At 38.9% G+C, this 23,851-nt stretch overlaps 3 protein-coding genes across 8 annotated transcripts in view; 2 read left to right on the forward strand and 1 right to left on the reverse strand.

Annotated features, from left to right (window-relative positions):
• Nucleotides 1-8,121, forward strand: part of abca5 (ATP-binding cassette, sub-family A (ABC1), member 5) — a 103,747-nt gene extending 95,626 nt beyond the window's left edge. For 5 of the 6 annotated variants that reach the window (XM_060844939.1, XM_060844941.1, XM_060844940.1 and 2 more), the window contains 4 exons: nucleotides 1,387-1,539; nucleotides 2,903-2,982; nucleotides 5,857-5,912; nucleotides 6,337-8,121. In XM_060844939.1, coding sequence (XP_060700922.1) covers nucleotides 1,387-1,539; nucleotides 2,903-2,982; nucleotides 5,857-5,912; nucleotides 6,337-6,438 — 391 coding nt within the window. In that variant the 3' untranslated portion in view covers nucleotides 6,439-8,121. Of the gene's footprint in view, nucleotides 1-1,386; nucleotides 1,540-2,902; nucleotides 2,983-5,856; nucleotides 5,913-6,336 lie in introns of those variants that run through there. The other variant, XR_009646071.1, reaches the window with a different exon arrangement.
• A 4,281-nt stretch (nucleotides 8,122-12,402) lies between these two features.
• Nucleotides 12,403-17,062, reverse strand: LOC132828035 (uncharacterized). Its single transcript, XM_060844944.1, has 3 exons — nucleotides 16,446-17,062; nucleotides 15,522-15,684; nucleotides 12,403-14,662 (listed from the first exon to the last, which is right to left on the reverse strand). Exons 1-3 carry the CDS (start codon nucleotides 16,683-16,685, stop codon nucleotides 13,941-13,943), a joined length of 1,125 nt encoding a protein of 374 aa, XP_060700927.1. The 5' UTR covers nucleotides 16,686-17,062; the 3' UTR covers nucleotides 12,403-13,940.
• A 164-nt stretch (nucleotides 17,063-17,226) lies between these two features.
• The window catches only part of lrrc45 (leucine rich repeat containing 45), a 74,841-nt gene continuing 68,216 nt past the window's right edge, over nucleotides 17,227-23,851 (forward strand). Inside the window, exons 1-2 of the mRNA XM_060844515.1 lie at nucleotides 17,227-17,545; nucleotides 23,494-23,780. Of these exons, the coding sequence (XP_060700498.1) occupies nucleotides 23,549-23,780 (232 nt within the window). The 5' untranslated portion in view covers nucleotides 17,227-17,545; nucleotides 23,494-23,548. The remainder of the gene's footprint in view (nucleotides 17,546-23,493; nucleotides 23,781-23,851) is intronic.

The raw sequence follows: 23,851 nt of genomic DNA on the forward strand, positions 1-23,851 counted from the left end.
CTAAGGTTACAATTCCTGAAATTTGGAAATCTGAGAGATTGTTTGATCAAAGTCTTCAAGATATTATGGGAATTCATTTTAAATTGTTGGGTCAAAACTATTTCTTGAGATTGGGTAATCTAGGATCTGGGGTTCAACCTAAAAAGTAGACCTTGTATTTCAGGAGTGAAGTTAGAAAATACTTTTGTACACTGGATGATAGAAGTTTGCAACTCTCTTCCTTACATGGCAATCAATTCTGTGTCAATTGTTAATTTCTAATCAGAGGTTTTTATGTATTTTTGTTAAATACATTTATTAAAAGATGTGGGATAAGGTTTGATCTGAACTGGTGTTAGGACCAAAATCAGCCACAATCTCTTTAGCGGCAAATAGAACAAGCTTCAATCCAAGAGGAAAATTGACATCCTATTAGTTGTTTTCAGATTCTAAAATCTCACCATAAACTGGTGCAACATTTGTAGTTAGCATACGCTTTCTTAAATTCCATTTTAGTATAAATCTGATGTAAAGGAAGAATAAATCAGTTTATATACTTGAATTTACTCAGTTAATCACTAAATTGCAAAGACAGGAGCAATCAATAAGATTATACTAGGAACTGTGCAGATAACTAATTTTTAATGTTTGTACCAAAAGGAAAAAATGAGTGTATATATTTTGTGGTGTGTAGGTTAATTGCCATAGTCCTAGTGGACCACAGGGCTGCTGCCATATTATAGAGAAACAACTGGTGGTTTAACTTGAAGGTCACCATGTAGAGTGAGGAGAGAGTTTGAGAAGGTGGGATCTTCATGTCAATCTCAGCTGGTACAATTGAACCCATGCTGTTGGCATCACTCCAAATTTCAAATTAGTTGTCCAGCAACTGAGCTAATTTCTACAGAGCAATCCATTTTTGCTTCCCTCTACCTAGTGGGTGAACGTTTGGTGCACATTTTGGGTAATTTTTATTGTCATATTACAAACTGTATGTTAATCAGATCTGCATCTTCATGAAATAAGTTTTTGTTTTATAACAAATTACTAATTGTTTATTAAAGAAATCTAGTTGCTTGGTCTTTTTATTCTAAGTCTAGTTTCTAGAGTTCAGGAACTGGGTAAAACAATTATATTTGTTGTGACCTATATTTGTTGTGACCCATAGAGAAATGGAATGAGAGAAAGTCATTGCACATCTCACGTCCTGGCATACTTTGTGTTATTTCCTGTTTTGTAAAGACTTTTAAGTGTGCTGAGACTAAATTTACCTGTTTTTACTTATCATACAGTTGAAATTCATCAGAATGGGGATTATGTGGCCTCGCAATATAAAAAGCTAATTTAGCGCTAATTGCATGTACCTTTTCAATAGACTAAAATGGAGGTTATCTTTGCCATGAGCAGGTGTATTGGCTCCATACAGCACCTAAAGAGCAAGTATGGTGGAGGATATACGCTGGAGATTAAACTGAAGGGTGAGATGACAGAAGCACAACAAATATCTATCATTCATGATAAAATAATGCAAATATTTCCACAAGCTTCTCGCCAGGAAAGGTAAGGGTCAGTATGTAACAGTTAATTTACAAATGTGTTACTCATTTTCCCCAACATCGTCCATTAGTTTTAAGTTTGGCACACATTCCATGGCACATTGGCTCAGTGGTTAGCCCTGCTGCCTCACAGTGCCAGGGACCTGGCTTTGATTCCAGCCTTGAGTGATTGTGGAGTTTGTCCATTCTTCCTGCATATGCATGGATTTCCACTGAGAGCTTCAGTTTACTCTTACAGTCCAAAGATGTGCAGATCAGGTGGATTGGCCATGCTAAATTGCACCGTAACATCCATGGATGTGCAGGCTAGTTGGGTTAGCTGTTCTAAGTGAGGGACTACTAGGGTTGGGTTGGCAGCGAGATCTGGGTGGGATGCTATTTGGAGGATCTGTGCAGACTCAATAGCCCCTTTCTACACTGTAGGGATTCTATGATAGGGATCAAAAATATGTAAACCCCAAGTTATCTGTACAGATGCTATTTATTATTTCTGTCAATTACTATAGACAAACTCATCAAAATTATCATATCAGCTTGAAACGTTAGGTTGAAAAATATAGAAATATTAATTAATTCACCTGTCATATTGTTTATGACCCTTTTATTTATGTTTCTCCCGTCAGCTGTGGGTTAAATGTTATAGAGGTTTGCCTTCACAGAAGATGATGAAGTCAATTTACCAAAGGCATGCGTAACATAGTAATCTCTGACTTACCTTTAATGATGGTGATGCAGGTTCCAGGGATTTATTTTTAGACACGTTTACTTACCACTCACAAAACTTAAGATATTAGCAACCATGTACTTCTTTCTCCATGTAGATGCATGTGTCTGAGGGATTGTTTGGTTTGTTTAGTGGCAGTGACTTGTGTTATTGACTTAAAGAAAATTGGTTAGATTTGTATTCATGTCTCCTCCATCATTCGCAGCTTTTCATAACTCTCAGATATCTAAGCAAATCAGAATAACTGAACAGGTGATGGTTTGATTCTTAATTTGATAAAACTTTCAATGTAATATGTTTTGCCAATACTGAATTGATTATAGTGTTATGCTGATGGCTATTGACAGCCATGGAAAAGTCTGTCCTTTCAATAAAGTTCTCTCTCCTTATTTAGAAAACTTTGAGCTAAGTTGTCATATGGGAGGAAAAAACAGGAGGAGTGGTAAATAATTATGTAAAAATGCATATGTCTTTGCAAAATTCTATGATATAAAACTGTCTACATAGAAACTACATTTAAGACAAATTTTCTAAACTTCACACTGGATGTTTATCCATAAAATGTTCAATTGTTAGCTGTCATTGAATTTACAACTGTTTTTAATTCATCTGCTTTTCCTTTGCATACCTTTTTACTTTTTAGTTTTGTTGCAATGTTGACATACAAAATTCCCAAGAATGATGTTGAGTCTTTGTCAAAGGCATTTTCCAAGCTTGAAGAAGGTAAGGTACATTTCAAATACCGAGAGTGCCTTGTTTACTTGTACTGTATCTGGTTCAAAACAATATTAAGGATTGTCAAGAGTACTTTTTAAGGAAGTTAGAAAAGATGGACCTGAGGGCTGGGAAGAGAAAGAAGCAATTAATGGGAGAAGGCCTCAGGTAGTGTCGTAGAACAGAGAGACCTGGGGTTTCAGGTACATAATTCTTTGAAGTTTGTGTCACATATAGACAGAGTGGTTAAAAAGTCATTTAGCATGCTTACCTTCATTGCTCAGTTTTTTGAGTAAAGGAGTTTGTAAGTCATGTTGCAGTTGTTCAGGACATTGATGAGGCCTCTTCTTGAATATTGAGTCTAGCCCAGTTATAGGAAGATATTATCAGCTGAAAAAGGTTCAGAAGAAATTTAGCAGGATGTTGCCGGGTATGAAGGTGTTTAGAAAGAAAAGCTAAGGACTTTTTTCACTGGAGCGTAGGAGGTTGAGAGGCAACCTTGTAGAAGTTTATGAAATAATGAGGGGTATAGATAGAGGTAATGGTAGTAGTCTTTTCACTAGGTTGGGGGATTTCAAGACTAAGGGACACATTTTTAAGGTGAGAGGAGAGAGATTTTAAAAAGACATGAGGGAGTAAGTTTTTTACACAGAGGGTGGTTCGTGTATGGAATGAATTTCTGAGGAAGTGATGGATGTAGGTACAACTACAACATTTAAAAGACAGTTGGATAAGTACTTGAATATGAAAGGCCTGGAGTGATATAGGCCAGGAGCAGGCAGGTGGGACTAGTTTATTTTAGGATTAAGTTCAGCATGGACTGGTTGATCTGAAGATTCTGTTTCTGTGCTGTATAACTCTATTCCTTGAATTTATAGACTATTTTTCTGAACCTCTGGAGGTTCAGAAAGCATTTCCAGACTCAGAAGTATGTTAAGTGTAGACATTACTGAAGTCTGAAGGTGAAACATGCAGAGGAAGAGTTGGACCACATGATGGGAGGAGAAAGAGGAAAAACATTAAAATGACAGTGGGAGAATATTGGGAATAGGTAAAAAGTTAATTGTGCAGGGAGGAGGTGACATGGGTTTCAACATTTGGCTTAGTAGAACAGGACTTATGTCTGAAACGTTGATTCTCCTGCTCCACGGATGCTGCCTGACTGCTGTGCCTTTCTGGCGCCATACTCTTCGACCCAGGATTCAATGCAGTTGAGGAATGCTGGGCATGAATTTTAAGTTCGACAACCCATTAGAACATTCCTGTGGAGTGACTGGGGAAATGCAGGGAGATCGCTCTCTTTTTCTCAACAATTCAAGTCCAAAGGTGCATTTATTTCCCTTAACTCACCTCAGTACATGATATATGACATTGCAGGCAGATAACTTTAGGGAATTATTCGACAGATAATGTTTTGCTTCAGAATGGTTAGAGAAAGAAATATTTGGGTCTGTTGTATACTTTGATCTGAAATTTCTCTACTGATACTAATTCATCAGAATTCTTAATTCTTTGGCTTCTGGATATTAGGGTATGGCGTAGTGGATAACAAAACAAGATAATTTCCTTGGGTTTTCTGCTTCCTTTAGCATATTTGCAGTTTCCAGCTGATTTGTTTTATTCAACCACGTAACAGATTAATGAATGTATTATTGGGGATTTTATTGACCATGTCCCATTACTATCAAGCGCAAATAGCATTGGAAGATTCAGAGAGCTGTATTTTCAACGTTCCTGTTCACCTACAACTGATTATTCAACTTGCTCTATAGTTGGCTATTTCATTCATTTTGATTTAACTCACATTTTTTTTCTGAGAGGTGCTTTTACAGTTTTTAAAAATTTCTATTTAATATCAATATAAATTTCTTTCTTGGTTAGTTTTAAGAGCATTTTTAGATATCTTTATTTGGATGGTCCTGTTATGTAATAATGTGTCATATGCTATAATGCTTTTGGCACCAACTTAAGGTGCAGTATTTTCTGAATGTTGTGATTTTATACAATTCTTTAATATAAAATGAATTCATGTAAATGGCCTGATTAGTCCAACTGTTAGAGAATTGTTCTGTGGCTGCAATTTATGACCAGTATAAAAAACATCATAAATTCCAAATGTTCCAAGTATTGACATTATTTACCAATCACTATTTTAAATGGTTTCTGATGAGATTAATTTTATTTAGTTTTTAACTTCTAGTTTTCAGCTTTGTGTCACTGTAACACCAATCTTGTGATATTTGTAATGTATCTTATTTCTTGTATTTACAATTCTGTTGGTAAGATTTCAAATAATTAGAATAGGAACAGTCCTGTAGTGGTAATTTTTCTGAGCTAATAATAGACAGCCAAGTAAATTTTTTGAAAGCTGAGTTCAAATCCCACCATGCCATTTGGGAAATTCAATTAGCACTTTAATCCAAATTAATTGGTTTGATTAATAATAATCATGAAACTACTAAGTTGTTGTAAATATTCCTCTGGTTCACTAAGCACCTACATAGGTGAAATCTGGGTTCTCTTAGTCGGGCCTACATGTGACTCCAAATCAACAGCAATTTGGCTATCTCTTATTTGTTCTCTGAAGTGGCCCAGCAAGCCACTCAGCTATATCAGATCACTACAGAAGAGACAGAAGAACACTTTCACCACATAGACTACAACAGTTCAAGGAGGCAGCTCATGAAAGGGTGCTTCCTGTTGTATCCTTATTCATCTGAAACAATCGAATGGAGCAAAAATAATTGAATGATAGGGTTTAATTATGATCCAGTGCAACTATTTGAAGCTATGCAAGGTATTTGTTTTCAGTACTTAATAGGTTTAGCTGTCCATAATTCTGAATTTGCATTCCCAGCACTAACTAATATTCATTGTTTACAGCCAAACACAGTTTTGATATAGAAGAATATAGTTTCTCGCAGTCCACACTGGAACAGGTATAGTAATTTTTTTATATATATGCATGAGATTTATGAGATGCAGTTCCTTTTCAATTCTATCTTTCATAAACACCAGAATAACTGTCAATGTTTCATTTATAACTAAAGGTTAAAATGGGATTCTGAAAATCTATATTGTTACTTATGCATTTTGCCTACAACTCCTGACACTTTCTTTCTTGAGGTTTTCAGAATCAACAAGGCTGACAATGTGTTGTTGCTAGTGGTCACTTTCAAATTGGTACTCAAATAATTTTTTCATTGGATCAATCTGATCAGATGTAAGATTTGTAAAGACAATTTTCTGTGGAAGAGTACAGATTACATTTCATTCAAAACTTGGTTTGTTTTGAAGGTCTACTTGATGCACAATCCTTTTATATATCATGTGTAACAATGACTCTCCTTTAATGTGATTCAGGTTTTCATGCAGTTTGCTAAAGAACAAGAAAATAATGAAGAGGATTATAAAACCTTGGATACAAGCTTTCGATGGCAGCAGCTTCAACAAAATGAATGTTAAAGATGTTCACAGTTGTTCTACTGCCTTATAACAGGAAAACCTCAATATATTATTCAGTTGATCTTTATTAAATCAAATTTCTTGATTGATTGCTGAAGCACTGCCTATAACATTTTGATTGGATACTGCACCAATTGAGGAATATAGTGAGAACAGCCTAATTAGCTGTGCCTGAACTGTTATTTATCAAGACTCTCAGTGGCATAAACAAGATGAAAAGGAAGTGCAAAGGAGAGTTATGTACCTGCATTTACAACTGTTTTTACCTGACAACAATGCTGGAAGTTACTGAAAATGTTGTTTCTGTTTACTTTCATTTAAATTGGAGTTAGGATATTAATACACATGTATTAATACATATTCATGTAACCATCTCCTTAATTTGGTATAACAATGCCTTTAATGTACAAATTCCTTCTATTTATACATTAACTGTACCAGTGACTTTCAACAGGGTGTATGTATCGTACATGGCATTCTCACCTTTTCACTATTGACACTGACAACTAAAACCATGTTTTAAAACCAGATCTGACAATGTAAAGGCATTTGTCTTTCTGATTTGCTGAAGCTTCAGTTCATGCATTTCTAACATATAGACATCAAGAAAAAAGTGAACATTTTAAGGCCGTAACATTTTACTGGATAACAAGTAGATTTGTTTCCAAAGTGGTGGAGTTGGTTAAAAAATTATTTATTTATTACATTGTGATATTACTTTTGTAATACTTTTGCATCTTTAAAATTCTTGGCTTGAACACAATATTTTCATGGTTTAAAAAGGAATGGATGTTGACCTATATTAATCATAAATCCAGGACTTAACAGTCATATTTGTAACAATTACTACCATCCTTTAGATCTCCTTTTAAAATGAATCCACAATGGATTTCATCTCAGCCTTCAACATTTACAAATTATTTGAAATATAATGTTTCATTTTTTAAATCTTATAACCAGAATATTATATGTAATTCATCCCAAAGGTACAAGAAAAATGAGCATTCTGTGGTATTTATTGCCTTTATGGCTTCTTAATCATATTAAGCCATTCATCAGAACCTGCTCTACATTATACTGCACGCTTGCTGGAAGAATGTTAAATATAGTATGTGCTATAACATGTCATTGACTGTGGACTGTTTTTAAAGAAAAAACATCAGACCAATCACTCTGTCCCATCATTCTTTTTTGAAAGAACCAGAAGTAGCTACCACGATACAGACAGCAAGACACTAAATTAGTCATTTGCCAGTCTTGCAAACTAGCTACATTTTTGTCAGCTTCAAGCAAATTGCTTTCCAAAAGCTGTAGCACAACATAAATTATCGGCAACATTTTCAAAGTGGGGATCTCACTAGAACAGAAATTATCAGGAAGTAACTTTTCTTAGCATCAGCAATCACATCTGAGTGGTACTTTGTTGTATTTCATTAATAAAGACCAACTGGTATATTACCACTAAATAAGATTTTATAATCACTTTGCACTGTGCAACTTGTACACCTTTTGTTTGTTTTGGGTGTTTTATGCCTTTTAGTTTGGAATGCTAATGTTTGAGTGTTACTTAGTGTAAACGAGCAGTGTATTGTGTAACTTTGTTTTTAATTTTATAATTCAATGTGCAACTATTGCTTTCTTGCCTTTTTAGATGTCAATTAAAAATATGCAAAATATGAAAAAGCAAGGAAGGATTGGTTATGAGCAACATGATTAAAGTTACTGTTTCAGAATATTCAATGCCAGAACTGTCATTTCTTGTCAATTCTGCTAGTGTAATTCAGTTAATTAAGTATGAACTAAAATAATTGGAGCAGACCAATTCTGAAAATTAGATCTCCTTTATTGAGTATTTTAGACAAATGTTTCAAAGGTCAGTTGAATTTATTTTGATAAAAAAACACATAAATATTTTTCCATCTATTTAGCTGGGGGCTTTGCATTGTGTGCCATCCCAAAGGTATATTCATTATCAAATGGTCCTGATACATTTGATATAAAGAATTTCAAAGTTATTTAAGATATTTGCATTTGGGAGGGACTGATTTCCTGAAAAAGATGGACTTCACAAAAGTGTAGCACTTAGGGGTTTGAAGGGGATACCGATGTGATTTTAAAGAACTCAATTGAATTTATGACAATAACCCTTTTGACCTCAGATTCAAAGTGATTGGTTTGCTTCAAATAAAGCGAACTATTAAGTTTTCACACCCTCATAGGTAATAAGATCATAGCTGGCAACAATTGTACTTAAATCCAAATCCTGTTAATATAAACCTGTAATTATCTTTATTTTGTCTATATAATTAGAATTAGGTTTTAGTGTCACATGAATTCAAGAACAGTAATACAGGAGTACAGTGAAAAGTTTACAGTGTCACCATTCACGGTGCCATCTTGGATACAAAGATACCAAGACACAAAATCTTAGGTAAAAGTAGGAAAATAAAGAAATAAGTCAAAAAGTTCAACATTGCAGTTCTTGTTAAAATATAGTAAATCAGAAATGAAGTTAAAAGTTCCAAATTACAGTGCTCCTTTAGCCATGGACCTGCAGGTCGGTGCACTGGGCTTTCCATGTGCAGGTTTGTTCTCTTTCTCCATACTAGGCTCAATCTCAGTGCTACCGCACTGTTGTTTTGCTATTGACTGCCATTCTCTGTCCCCCATGCTGGGCTGGAGGTCTCTATCCCTGTGCGTCCACACTGCCATCTCACCGCTGACCGCCATCTGGACTCACCACCCACCCTGCCAGAGTCCCGTTCCGGTGCTGCTCCAGACAACCAGCTTCTTCCACAATACTGTTGATCGCCAGAGTTCTGCCCAGACACACCAACCACCTCGTGGCCAATTGCTAAAGTCCCTGCTCTGGGCCCTAGCCACTACCAGAACTCCCTCCATAAGGTAAGTAGAGAGAAAAGTAAAACTTTAAAAGAGAGATAAAAACAAAAGTGGTGGGAGTTGACAAACTCTGGGCTCAGGATCCCTGTACATCTGCCATCTTGAACAATTATATGTTACTTAGATTTTTTGCAATAAAGGAAACCCCTTCAGGGTCTTATTTTTCTTTTGGTTCTGTCAATTTTATGAAGTCTCATGTTAAACAGATTTTTCCATTGGCCTTAGCTGGAAGAATTTGCCACTACCTAGATTTTGCATGAACCAGCGTCCCAGTGTCATCTTTAAGAGGCTGTTGCACATCCAGATGAGCACTGTCTAGGTGGAGTTTGCCCTGCACAGTTGTGACATTTGCCCTAGCTCTGCTAGATAAATGGGATTTGGTACCCAGTTATGTTCCTTTCTGCCTCACATATGAACCATGTTAACACCATTGACTTTGACTTTCCCAACATCCCACTCAATCTGCGTATCAAACTGGTCATCACTATTCCCCAAATTATTTTTTTCTGCTGCACACTCCTTAAACATTGCTACTCATTTCCTCAGTTTACTCCCTGAACCTGGACCTAGTCATAATGAAGATAGCAATGCAAAGTCCTCCACTACCAAAGCCAGAGTGGTGGCAGCTGCCAATCATTTCCTGCAGTACATCTTGCCCTTCCCAGCTCTCTTGCCTCACAGTCTTATATGTTGAATTACCCCATTTCACAATTACTATCCCCTTTGAATCCCAAGATGCTTTATTTGATTCCCACAACTGAACCAAAGCTTGCCCTGAAAAACCACTCTTGACTTTCAGTTAAAACACTCCCTGGACTGACTGCACCCCATCCCTCTAGCTGAATGGGAAAACAGCCCGTGATGTGATTGATGTGACCAGACCCTGACTAACTCTCCAAACGAATTAATGCTAATTTTAGGATTGGTTGCACTGAACCTGCAGGACTGTCTGTAGTCAATTCTCTAGTAACCTCTGATGGAGACCTCAAATGTTCAGCTGACCGTGTCCAAGCCTCCTGGATTGAATTCGAAAAATGTCCTTCACTTGCTGTGCCTCCTGACTGAAGACAGTCTCCACAGGCTTGAATCGCCTTAATACTTAGTGATGTGGCCATATGGTTGAAGCCTGTGCAATTTGTTTGCTGCATAAGCTGCTGACATATGCTATAGGTGTGATACTGACATAGCATGGTATCATCAGCAACATGCCCACCCCTTTGACTGATCACTGCTGACAACTTTGACAAGCCTACCTTGCTTTGCATCTGCACTAAAAAGGTGAGAGACAACAGAAAGATTGTGAGCCTGTAATTTCTGAATGAGGCAGCAATGTACCAAAAGACAGAACAAGACATAGCAGAGATGGTGAGTGTCCAAGTAGGTGCAAAGGAAATGTGTACTGAAATATTAAGAGCACTAAAATGCTCCCTCCATGAGACAGATGCTTGTCTCTTTGCAGCAAGTGGCCCAGCACTAGCTTTACAATACATGTTGATGTACTACATGCAATATTGAAGTTGATAATTAAACTCCAAGTGAATCAGATGTACGGTTGATGTCAACCTCTTGGGAGGGGTAGGCAGTCTTTGTACATGGAGTGTGCTCTTAGGTATTGGGGACTGCTGTCCAACATGGAGGCCTAGAGATGGAAATGGCAAGCTGCAGCTACCAGATAAAGTTGTCACCATCTAGTTTCTCTCCACTGCATAGAACAGCAAATTTCATTTACAAGCATATATAATAATAGTTATAATATTATTAACTGGTAATCATGAGATCTAAATGAATGCAAATAGATTCCTTGCAGCTCACTAGCAAGATTCTCACCTCACTGTTCAAGAAAATAGGAATGCTTTTTCTCAGTGTTGCTAATCTCATTTTTCTGATCTCACCTATTTTCCAAACTGACTCACTGTTGCCCACATCGTTCAAGAGTTGGGAAAATTCACTTCTAATAAATTTGAAATCACTTACAAGTCTATATCTTAATCACATTTTGGTTAACTTACTGGGGTACATACTATTAAAACCCTTTATTACTAATTTCTAACCAGGTCATCTCTCGTCCCATGTAGTCTATAGAAACTATAGAAAAGTGCAGGAAGTCTGAACATCGGGAGGATTTTTTTAAAAAAATCCTCCCAAAGGATAACCAACAAAATGACAGAGGAACAAAATAAAATGAGTACACTAGCATATGTAGATTGCAAGGGCTTTTATACAAGGCCAAAATTTGCAAAAGTAAACATACATACGAGGCAAAGACAAATGTACAAGGAAATGCAAGAAGTGTCCATCAATCTATCTTTCTATTTTCCACTGAAGATAGATATAATGTAATCGAAAAGTGTTTGAAATCAAGGGAATAATGAGCCAGAAACACAATATTAATGAAAATGTGGAAGAGGAAGTAATGTGATTAAAAGTTGCCTGATGTGCACCTAAGTAATCCTAGAGAGGCCCTACTTTTTAATCTAACATCCAAGTCCACAAATTCTGTTTTCAAGCTTTCATAGTTTTGGTCCTTGTACTACTTCAGAATGCTTATGCTGCTTTTCATGCAAAATGAAGCCATTGTAATATTTCATAACGTACATACAAGAATAATACATTCATGCTCTAAGGTTTATGGTATGGTTGTGTTTTCTGTGTACAACACAATGTTTGTTATTCTGAATCTAATTTCATTGTTGACTGCATTCTGTTCAAATTTATAGAAAATATTAAAATCACAGACTCCTTGAAGAAAATGCATAAATGGAACTATTTTTGAACATTTGTTACAGTTAAAAAAAAACCTTTTCTCTTCAAAAAGGTTTAGTCCAATTCCTATAAATGGATCTTTGTCTCATCCCATGATCGTTAGCATTTAAGACTTTTTTTGCAGAATTTGTTCAACAATTTAAATTAACAATTTATCCTAAATGAGAAAAACACATTAGAACACTTTTCTGATCGTTCATAGTTTCAGTCTCCTCAAATGGTAAAATATCAAACACAGGACAAGTATTTTACAAGTGAAATTAGCTATAATATTTATTTATAAAATTAAATTCACAAACATTTTTAGTTTAATACTACACAATCTTAAAAATCAAGTATGTTCTTGAGGCTGGTTACAAGACATTAAAATGGATCTGCCCCTGCAACATTTGGAAAGTAGCCTTTTTACTGTTTTTAAAACACTCATTAAATTCTTCTAAAGCAGTAACTCTTGCATATGCTATTTTTCAAGTTTTAACAGGATTTCATGACTGGAGGTTTGAGTTACAGTTTCTCTTGATGCATTTTTAAGGATATGCTTGGTGATAACAATTGAGTTTACCCAAAACAGGACAGTGTTCATGCCAGCCTAAAATTAGCAAATGGCACAAGTTTTGCAGATTGCCACATCAGAGTTTAATAGTAAATACACAAATATGTGGATACTATTCACAAATATGTGAATCTATCCACAGCCTAAAATGCATGAATATTTTTAAGTACAACCACACAGAGATTTTACATCACACAACTATAACACCAATTATTGAGCCATCTTTTAAATGAATATGAGCGTTAATTCAGAGTATCCTTGTACATAAATCACAAAAGGTCAACATGCAAATACATTAAGTAATTAGGAAGGCAAATGGAATGTTAGCCATTATTGCGAGAGGGAGGGAGCATAAAAGTCTTACTACATCCGTACAGGGCACTGGTGAGACCAGACTAGAGAACTTTGTACAGTTTCGGCTCCTTCAGGATGGACATAGTTTGAAAACATTTCAGAGGTGATTAACAAGGCTAATTCGTGGGATGAAGGGAAGGCTGAGGCTATATCCACTTGAGTTCAGAAGCGTGAGAGATAATCATTTATATTTCAATAAGATTCTGAGTTTGACAGGATAGATGCTGAGAGGAATTTCCCCCTTTTTGGGATGAAGAAATATAGAGGCCACAATTTTAAAATACGAGGTCTCCCATTTAAAACACAGAGGGGGAGGAATTGCTTCTCTGAGGGTCATTAATGTTTGAAATTATCTTCTGCAGTGAGCAGTGCAAGATGGATCATTGAACACAAAGCTGAGTTGGACAGACTTGATTAACAAGGGAGTTAAGGATCATGTTAGTGTTTGACGGGGGAGCAGGGAACTACAACGTAAAATTCAGGCCTCAATCAGATCAGTCAGGTTCATAATGAATAGTGAAACTGACTCAAAAAGGTTTAATGCCCTACCATCTATTCCAATTGTGTGTGTCCTTGATTAGATTTGAAGCACCATTCAAAGGTAACTCCAAAATAGAACATGACAACTGAGAAAACTGATTCCTGCAGCTATTTTCAAAGTACAGCAGACCTTTTATATATCAAAGGAATACAATGATAAGAAGCCTTTATTTCAATTTTGTGAAAATGAGGACTGCAGATGCTGGAGATCAAAGTCAAGATTAGAGTGGTGCTGGAAAAGTACAGCAGGTCAGGCAGCATCTGAGGAGCAGGAAAATCAACATTTCGGGCAAAAGCCCTTCATCAGGCTTTATTTCAATTTTGTCAACTTACTTGTTACATGGTACTTGTGCAAAGATGTATGCTGGCACAGAACTGGCAGTGATAACTGTCAACTGGTGGTAACAGGACTGTCATCTACCTTAACTTCACTTGTGCTACTACTGGAGGGCATCTCATCACAATATGCAATCAGCTGCAAAAATGTAGAACACTGCATTTCAATTAGATTTTTAATTCCTTCTCTCATAGTTCCATGTAACTGCTGTCCAAGTGAATCAAAGCCAGCCACAACTGCTTCCTTAAGTTTTGACCCCAAAGCTTCCATAGCAATACTGTGAACATTCACAAGAGATGCTCCTGCATTGCCTACAGCTTGCATAAGTGAGTTTTCTACTGCAGCAGTCACTGGTGTTGCCATCTGCTCAATGGCAGATTGCATTGAGGATAGCCGCTGATCCAACCTAACCATACCATCTTCCAAAGTGGTGTGCATAAAAGCTAGTGACTGTTCAACACGGGCTCCATGCTCTAACAGCCTCCGTTTGAAAGCAGGCCCATTAAGGTCTGTAACTGCATCTAACTGAGTAGGGGCGCTTATCATGATGGGTCTCCAGGCTGCAACAGTTGTTCCTTCATCACCCACCACCACTTCTTCCCATTCATCACTAGTGCTGAGGGACTCACTTGGCGTTTCCTGATTTTCATCCTTTATACCTCGAACCAGAGATGTTTCTATGCTATTATCTGTTTCAAGCGGTATTGGTGACAAGCGGCATGCAAATGTATGTTGCTCTTGTGATATTACTTGCTGTCCACAGTGTTCGTTTTGTGCTTTGAGGACAGAAAAACAGATCAAGTAAACCCAAAATGTATCAACAAGCTGCACTGATACTTATACAAAATAATCTGCTGATATTTTGGACCTACTCATTTAACATTTGGTACAAATCACAGAAGATCTGAACTGGTGAGTGTTGCTGAACAAAGGGACCTTGGAGTGCAGGTTCATAGTTCATTGAAGGTAGAGTCACAGGTAGATAGGATAGTGAATAAGGCATTTGGTACGCTTTCCTTTGTAGGAAGTTGGGAGGTCATACTGCGACAGTACAGGATACTGGTTAGGCCACTTTTGGAACATTGTGTGCAATTCTGGTCTCCTTTCTATCAGTAGGATGTTGTGAAACCTGAAAGGGTTCAGAAAAGATTTACAAGGATGTTGCCAGGGTTGGAGGATTTGAGCTACAGGGAGAGACTTAATAGGCTGGAGCTATTTTCTCTGGAGCATCAGAGACTGAGGGGGGACCTCATATAGGTTTATAAAATCATGAAGGGCATGGATAGGATAAACAGACAAGATCTTTTCCCTGGGGTGGGGGAATCCAGAACTAGAGGGTATAGGTTTAGAGTGAGAGGGCAAAGATTCAAAAGGGACCTCAGGGGCAACTTTTTCCACACAGAGGGTGGTGTGTGTATGGAATGAGCTGCCACAGGAAGTGGTGGAGGCTGGTACATTGAGAGTATTCAAAAGTCATCTGGATGGGTATACGAATAAAAACGGCTTAGTGGGATATGAGTCAGGTGCTGGCAAATGAGACTAGGTTAGGTTAGGATATCTCGTCAGAATGGACGAATTGGACCAAAGGGTCTGTTTTCATGCTGTACATTTCTATGACTATTATATAATACTTACGAGCACATCTTGTAATGGTACCAATATCCACAGGCTGAAGACCTTCAAGACTTTCCTTCCCAAGTACAACAATCATATCATTTTCAAATTCCGTCAGCGTCTTGACATCGGAGGGCTCACCACCCGCTGCTTGCCATGATCTTCGATTATAAGCAAGTTTTTCCTTTAAAAAAGAACATTACATCTAAAAAAAAAGAAACTGGACTAAGAAACTACAGTGGAAAGTGAGGACTGCAGATGTTGGAGATCAGAGCTGAAAATGTGTTGCTGGAAAAGCGCAGGTCAGGCAGCATCCAAGGAGTAGGAAAATCGACGTTTCGGGCATGAGCCCTTCTCCAGGCTCATGCCCGAAATGTCGATTCTCCTGCTCCTTGGATGCTGCCTGACCTGCTGCGCTTTTCTAGCAACACATTTTCAGCTAAGAAACTACAGTGTCAGACAGCAACATAAGCTGGTTGATTCAACTGGCATGCACATCTCTTATTTGTGGCTGATATTTCTCTAAACAGTGCAACTTTTATAGAGTCACTGAAATGTACAGCACTAAACAGGTGCTTCAGTCCAACTGGTTCTAAAATTATCTAGTCCCATTTGCCAGCAATTGGTGTATTTCCTCTAAACCCTTTCTATTCATATATCCATCCATATGCCTTTTAAATGTTGTAATTGTACCAGCCTCCACCACTTCCTCCGGCAGGTCATTCCATACACTTACCACCCTCTGTGTGAAAAGGTTGCCCATGAGGTCCCCTCTCACCGTAAACTTATGTCCTGTGGTTCTCGACTCCGCCACCCCAGGAAAAAGACTGTGTCTATTTACCCTATTCATGCCCCTCATGATTTTGCATTCCTAATTGCCACAATCGTCCCATGTCAGCATTTACTGTCTGGCCTCCGGCGAGGCTGTGGTTTTTCACATCTCACCTTTGTGCTTTTCTTCAGATCGTGGACCTTCTTGCGAACTTCCTCCCAGGTCCTGTGGGTTCCGGAAACTGCATTGACCCTCTCCGTCACGTATTGCCAAGCATCCCTCCTCCTCCTCTGCGCGTCCGGAGGGTCACCTCCCCGGCCAAAGAGATCGTCCCGTCTTTCCATCACCGCATCCACCAGGGCGCACAGGTCCCGGCTGCTGAAGCGAGCTTTCCGAATCCTCCTGTCTACCATTTTGTGAATGTTCTCCCTCCAATTAAAAGAAGAAACTTTTTCCACTTTAAGGTGGGGAAAGAGGATTTTAAAATTGTTTTAAAGAGGGGGAGGAGAAAAATGGACAACGAATAAAAATCACTGCATGGCGACGGGCCATGTACAAACGTATTTTGCATCATGATGATCATCGAGTCGTTTTCTCACAGTCGGCACGTTTGAAAAGCTTATGCGGTTTCATGATTATATACGCGTCAAAATAAATTAATGTTTTTCTCTCTTTCGATTTCGCAGCGTTATAGTCTTTCTTTAGACGTTTCGTGAGGAAGCAAGTGAGCCACAGAGCAACCTGACACCAGGTCTGCTGTCTGTTTTTTCCGTTATAACCTCGAGATGACCCAGGTCGGTGGCGCGGTGCCTGCCGGTCAATGTAGTCTCGTCACAGACTGTGCCGCCGCGACAAAGGCGAAGAACACTACAGCCCCCATAATTCTCAGCGGACCCCCCACGGTCTGGATTGGTTGGTTCCATGTCTCCCACAATGCGCTGCTGCATGGATACAGGTTGGCGGCGGCTGAAGAGTGTTGAGTGGCCGCGGTGAAAGTTAGCATAAACACATGGACTTTATCCTGATCACAAACAGTCAGTTTACCCGTGTCAGCCAGAGGCAGCTGGTTGGTTTAGATAGCACCACCCCCAGCCAGTGAAACAACAGCTCGCGGTGTTGTTGTCAGGTAACGGGAGAGACCGATGGCCGGAATTGAGAGTGACCTCTTCACCCGGCGCTATGCAATCTTGAGTCTGACCGTCCGAGAACCGCTTCCTCCAAACTTCACTTTTTGCCTTTTGCCTTCCGGTTGTTCAGAACCCATTGTTTAAAGGTAAACGAAAAATAAAGAAATGAGTCCAGTGCGACGGGTTTCTGCCGGGTTTACCTCTTCACGTCACTGGAGAGTTTGGTTGTGGCGTTATTGTACTTCCGGGCAGTTTGGCCAGTGAGTGCTTCACTCTGTCAGGTTGTGTGGTTCCTTCATTTGTTGAGTGCGATTCTGCTGCTCTTGACATATCGACTTTCTGTCAAATAAAGTCAAGATTAGAGTGGTGCTGGAAAAGTCCTTCATCAGGGCTCCATTCCTAATGAAGAACTTTTGCCCGAAATGTCAATTTTCCTGCTCCTCGGGTGCTGCCTGACCTGCTGTGCTTTTCCAGCACCATCTGATCTCCAGCATCTGCAGTCCTCACTTTCGCCTTTCTGTCAAATACCCGAGAGCGTTTCGAAGGTCTCCCTTGCTTTGTGGAAGTTCGTCGACGTAAAAGTTTCTCTCTCTACTATGTCTAACTTCTTAAAACTGTGATCTCATTTCAGATTTCCGATACTCACGGTATTTTGCTTTCTTTCGTTTTATTTTCTCCCTCGTACACATTTTCTCATTTTTTCCCGCTAGATGTTACTTGATTTAAAAATTCTTTCATTTTTTTGGCGCTGGTAAGGCCGCTGTTCTACTCTTAAAATTTTAACCCGTTCTGTCCTGTGACGTTTACTTCGTAAGATGAGTCTATCTAGCACCGTATGAGAAATACACAGAAGGTAACCCCAGAATCCAATCAGATATTTCATTTGTTTTGTAAGTGTGGAATGATTTAGATTCCCTACAGTATGGAAACAGGCTCTTTGGCCCAATAAATCTTCACCAACCCCTCAGAGAGTAACCCACCCAGACCCATTCCCTTACCCTATATTTATCCCTGACTAATGCACCTAACGCTATGGGCAATTTAACATTGCCAATTCACTTGACCTGCATATTTTTGGAGGAAACCCACGCAGACAAAGGGAGAATGTACAAACTCCACACAGTCGCCCGAAGCAGGAATCAAACCCGGGTCCCTGGCACTGTGAAGTATCAGTGCTAACCACTGTGTCACCATGCCACCCTTTGATTTCCACCTTTATAATAATCAATTAGATGTATGAAGGTTAACAAATAGAGTTTTGCGACACCAGTGTGTGAACTTAGCTGGCATTGGAATAGGTAACAAACATTTTTTTTTGATATAGCATCCCTACAGTGCAGAGGGAATTGGTTTAACTCAGTTAGTTGGATTGTTGATTTGCCAAGCCGTGTATTGCCAACAGTGTGAGTTCAATTCCGATCACCGGTTTGATTATTACTATGAAGGACTCTCCTTCTCACCCTCTTCCCTCACCTGAGGTCTGGTGGCCCTCAAGTTAAATTGCCACCAGTTGCTTCTCTCAATGGTCCAGTAAGATATGGCAACACAACAACAACAATGCAGAAGCAGGCAATTCATCCCATTGAGTCTGCTCAAACCTTCCAAAGAGCATCCCACACAAACCCACTCACTGTAATCGTGAATTTACGTTGGCTAACCCTGGACACTATGTGCAATTTAGCATGACCAATCCACCTAACATGCACTGTGGGAGGAAATTGGAGTACCTACGCCGACATGAGGACAATGTGCAAACTCCACACAGTCAGCCTCCTGAGGGGGGAATTGAACCTGTGTCCGTGGCACTGTGAGTCACCAATGCTAGTCACTGAGCCACCGTGCCGCCCCATTTATATTCCTGATAATGGTGCAAAATAATTTAAACTTTCTTACTAATCCCATTCTAACTAGTCACCTAAAAGGTGGATTGAATTATATGCAATTAATGATCTAATGACCAATTCAGTGTAAAATATTGTTCAAATAAATTTGTACCCTACCAATTTTTAGAGTAATGTGTTGGATTGCCCAGTAGATTAGAGTGTGTAGTATATTTTCGTTTTTTATTTCTTATACAACAGAATCTACATATTAACCTGCTGAATTTGATCTACAACACATGTATCTGATAGCATATTTTAACTGTAGTATTACCACCCTTAAGTGTTGGCAGATCATCCACCTCAGCATATCCTCCAAAATCATTAGTATCTAGAAATCTTATCAATTTCTATATTGAACATGCTCAATGGGGCTATTTTCCTTGGACCATCAGAGGCTGAGGGGTGACCTTAGAGAAGTTTATAAAATCATAGATAAACTGAATAATCAAGGTTGTTTCCCCAGGATAGGGGAATCTACATTAGAGGGCAGAGGTTTAAGGTGAGAAGGGAATAATTTAAGAGGGACTTAAGGCACAATCTTTTCATGCAGAGGGTGGTGCATTTATGGAATGATCTGCCAGAGAAAGTGGTGGAGGCTGGTAAGATTACAGCCATTAAAAGGCATCTGGATGGGTATATTAATAGGAAGTGCTTAGGATATGGGCCAAATGCTGGTAAATAGGACTGGATTAGCGGGTTTTGAGAAGATTAGTAGCTCAAGTTGAGGTTCAGGATGCAGGTTTGCTCGCTGAGCTGGATGTTTTCAGATGCTTCGTCACCATACTAGGTAACATTTTCAGTGAACCTCCAGATGAAGCACGGCTTTCTATTTAAATGTTTGGGTTTCCTTGGGTTGTTGATGTAATTTCCTGTGGTGACGTTATTACCTGTTCTTTTTCTCAGGGTATGGTAAATGGGATCCATAGGAATTGCGTGTCTCTGTTTGGCTTGTCCTGGGATGAATGTGTTGTCCCAGTCAAAGTGATGTCCTTCCTTATCTGTATGTAAGAATATTAGTGAGAGAGGGTCATATCGTTTTGTGGCTAGTTGATGTTCACGTATCCTGGTGGCTAGTTTTCTGCCTGTTTGTCCAATGTAATGTTTGTTACAGGAGGAAAATAACAACAAACTGACATTCCTAGATGTCACAGTAGAGCGAAAAGGGAACTTCAAACCAGCGTCTACAGGAAAACAACACATACGGACCAAATATTGTACTGCAGAAACAATTATCTTAATATCCACAAACGATGCTGCATCAGAACATTATTTCAATGAGACACCACACAGAGGAACTATGCAGAGCAGAGGAAAATGAATGCAGTCTGCCGATTTCTCAGCAACAAACTTGATAAAGCTGACAAAACATGTCCAGAAATCCTAGCCTTCTGTAACCGTTCTCCCCTACATCAAAGACATCTCAGAAATGACTGCCAGACTACTCTGATCTCTTGGTATCATGATAGCCCACAAATACTCCAATACAGTAAAACAGCAGCTAATGAACTTGAAAGACTCTACACAGACAACAAGCAAAATTAATGTCATTTACAAAATACCATGCAAGAACTGTAACAAACACTACATTGGACAAACAGGCAGACAACTAGCCACTAGGATAAATGAACATCAGCTAGCCACAAAACAACATGACCCTTTCTCATAAGTATCCTTACATATAGATAAGGAAGGACACCACTTCGACTGGGGCAACACATCCATCCTAGGGTAAGCCAAACAGACACACGCACGCGAATTCCTAGAAGCATGGCATTCCAATAGGAACTCTATCAACAACCACATTGACTTGGATCCCATTTACCACCTCCTGAGAAATAGCATAGGAAAGGACATCACCACAGGAAAATACATTACCAACCCAAAGAAATCCAAACACATAAATAGAAAGCAGGAAACACCAGCATTGCTTCGTATGGAGGCTCACTGAAGATGTTACCTAGTATGGCGACGGTAATATCTGAAAATGAACATTCCAGCTCAGTGAGCAAACCTACATCCAGGACTGGATTAATTTAGGATATCTGGTTGGCATGGATGAATTGGACAAAAGGGTCTGTTTCCATGCTGTACATCTCATAGAGTCATAGAGATGTACAGCACGGAAACAGACCCTACGGTCCAACCCGTCCATGCCAACCAGATATCCCAACCCAATCTAGTCCCACCTGCCAGCACCCAGCCCATATCCTTCCAAACCCTTCCTATTCATATATCCATCCAAATGTCTTTTAAATGTTGCAATTGTACCAGCCTCCACCACTTCCTCTGGCAGCTCATTCCATACATGTACCATTCTCTGCGTGAAAAAGTTGCACCTTAGATCTCTTTTATATCTTTCCCCTCTCATGCTAAACCTATGCCCTCTAGTTCTGGACTCCCCAACCCCAGAGAAAAGACTTTGTCTATTTATCCTATCCATTCCCCTCATCATTTTGTAAACTTCTATAAGCTCACCACTCAGTCTCCGATGCTCCAGAGAAAACAGCCCCAGCCTGTTCTGCCTCTCCCCGTAGCTCAAATCCTCTAACCCTGGCAACATCCTTGTAAATCTTTTCTGAACCCTTTCAAGTTTCACAACCTCCTTCTGATAGGAAGGAGACCAAAATTGCACGATATTCCAACAGTGGCCTTACAAATGTCCTGTACAGTTGCAACATGACCTCCCAACTCCTGTACTCAATACTCTGACTAATAAAAGAAAGCATACCAAATGCCTTCTTCACTATCCTATCTACCTGCGACTTCACTTTCAAGGAGCTATGAACCTGCACTCCAAGGTCTCTGTTCAGCAACACTCCCTAGGACCTTCCCATTAAGTGTATAAGTCCTGCTAAGATTTGCTTTTCCAAAATGCAGCACCTCGCATTTATCTGAATTAAACTCCATCTGCCATTTCTCAGCCCATTGCCACATCTTATCAAGATCCTGTTGTAATCTGAGGTAACCTTCTTCGCTGTCCACTACACCTTCAATTTTGGTGTCATCTGCAAACTTACTAACTGTACCTCTTATGCTCGCATCCAAATAATTTATGTAAATGTCAAAAAGTAGAGGACCCAGCACCGTTCCTTGTGGCACTCCACTGGTCACAGGTCTCCAGTCTGAAAAACAACCCTCCACCACCACCCTCTGCCTTCTACCTTTGAGCCAGTTCTGTATCCAAATGGCTAGTTCTCCCTTTATTCCGTGGGCCTATAACTGAACTTCAACAGTTCCCCGTGATAAAGAATTCTAAAGATTCACTACCCGTCTGAGTGAAGAAATTCCTCTTCCTCTTTGAAATATCTTGCCCTTGTTCTGAGAATCTGTCCCTTGGTTGTAGATATCGAGCCAGGAGAAGCATCCTTTCTGCATCTGCCTGTCTAATCCTTTAAGAATGTTGTGCTCACCACTCATTCTCCTGTAAAGAGTACAAGGCCAGTCTCTGCAATTTCTTCTCACAGGACGATCTTGTTTATCATCCTTTTTTACAGAAAAAAAGTTACATTAACTGGAGCAAGTTAAAATGTCCCATTTATGAACTGAGTGATTTCCAGAGACTGACTTTTGCCTTCATCAAAAAAACGTTGAATTTAATTTTAGGAATATATTCTAGATCAATTGCATGATGGTTGTAATGAGAATTTGAGGAAAAGGCTGAATGACTCCACATAGTCTATCCCCATTGATGTATGCTGTCCTGGGAAAAGTGTTAGTAATGTTTTATTCATATAGACAATCCTTTGTGATTGTCTTTATTTAGCAATGTAATAATCATCATTGGAATTAATCCCTGTAATGAAGTTTGCAAACTTCCAAGCTCTGTGATGAAATTTGAATATTGTGTCTCCAGACATTCATTTGGGCCAGTGACATTGCCACTTTATTACCACCTCCTCTTAAACTCTACAGATTGTGCACATCTACAATGTGGGACAGATTCCACACCCTGGCTAAACTTTAAATGTGCATCTAAAGTTAGGTAATTAGTGCAGTCTTGCATTGGATCTTTGTATTCTATTGTTTTTAAAAATGCATTGTGCATCTGACTGTTGCTGAGACAAATGCATTTTTGCTTCTTGTTTCTAATGTGTGAAGTTAATTAATTGCTATCCTTTCTCAAGGGATGGTATAGGGTTTGCAGTAGCGGGCAATATAGTGATGTCAAAATACCCTGCTGATAATGTTTGCTGTTTTGCTGTTTTTCATAGACTAATGTTATGTTGAAAGACTGGAGCAAGTTCAAATGTGACAGATATTTCAATTATGGATGATTTCAAGAGAACTTACCTTTGCCTTTGTAAAGAAGCTGGTATTGAGCCACTGGAATGCATTCTGAATCAATTACATGATGATTGTGATGGGAACTTAAGGAAAAGGCTGGATGTCTCCACACAGTCTCTATCTGTTGACACGTGTGCTGTCCTGGGAAAAGTTTTAGCGAATGACATAGTATTCACAGAGATACTCCTCTGTGACTGCATGCTAAGTGAAGAAGGTATAGTAATCATCTGTTGATAATTGCATCAAGGAGATAAGCACTTGTGACAAAATTAAGGAAATGTTCTA

This window comes from Hemiscyllium ocellatum, chromosome 25 (assembly GCF_020745735.1).
Source record: "Hemiscyllium ocellatum isolate sHemOce1 chromosome 25, sHemOce1.pat.X.cur, whole genome shotgun sequence".
Classification (NCBI taxonomy): Eukaryota; Metazoa; Chordata; class Chondrichthyes; order Orectolobiformes; family Hemiscylliidae; genus Hemiscyllium; species Hemiscyllium ocellatum.

What these genes read in the sequence shown, in the direction of transcription:
- LOC132828035 (XM_060844944.1), bottom strand. Translation starts at nt 16,685, where the DNA reads ATGGTAGACAGGAGGATTCGGAAAGCTCGCTTCAGCAGCCGGGACCTG. An exon ending in ATCTGAAGAAAAGCACAAAG is followed by an intron (nt 15,685 to 16,445) that starts GTGAGATGTGAA and finishes TCTTTTTTAAAG; the next exon opens with GAAAAACTTGCTTATAATCG. An exon ending in TACCATTACAAGATGTGCTC is followed by an intron (nt 14,663 to 15,521) that starts GTAAGTATTATA and finishes CTGTCCTCAAAG; the next exon opens with CACAAAACGAACACTGTGGA.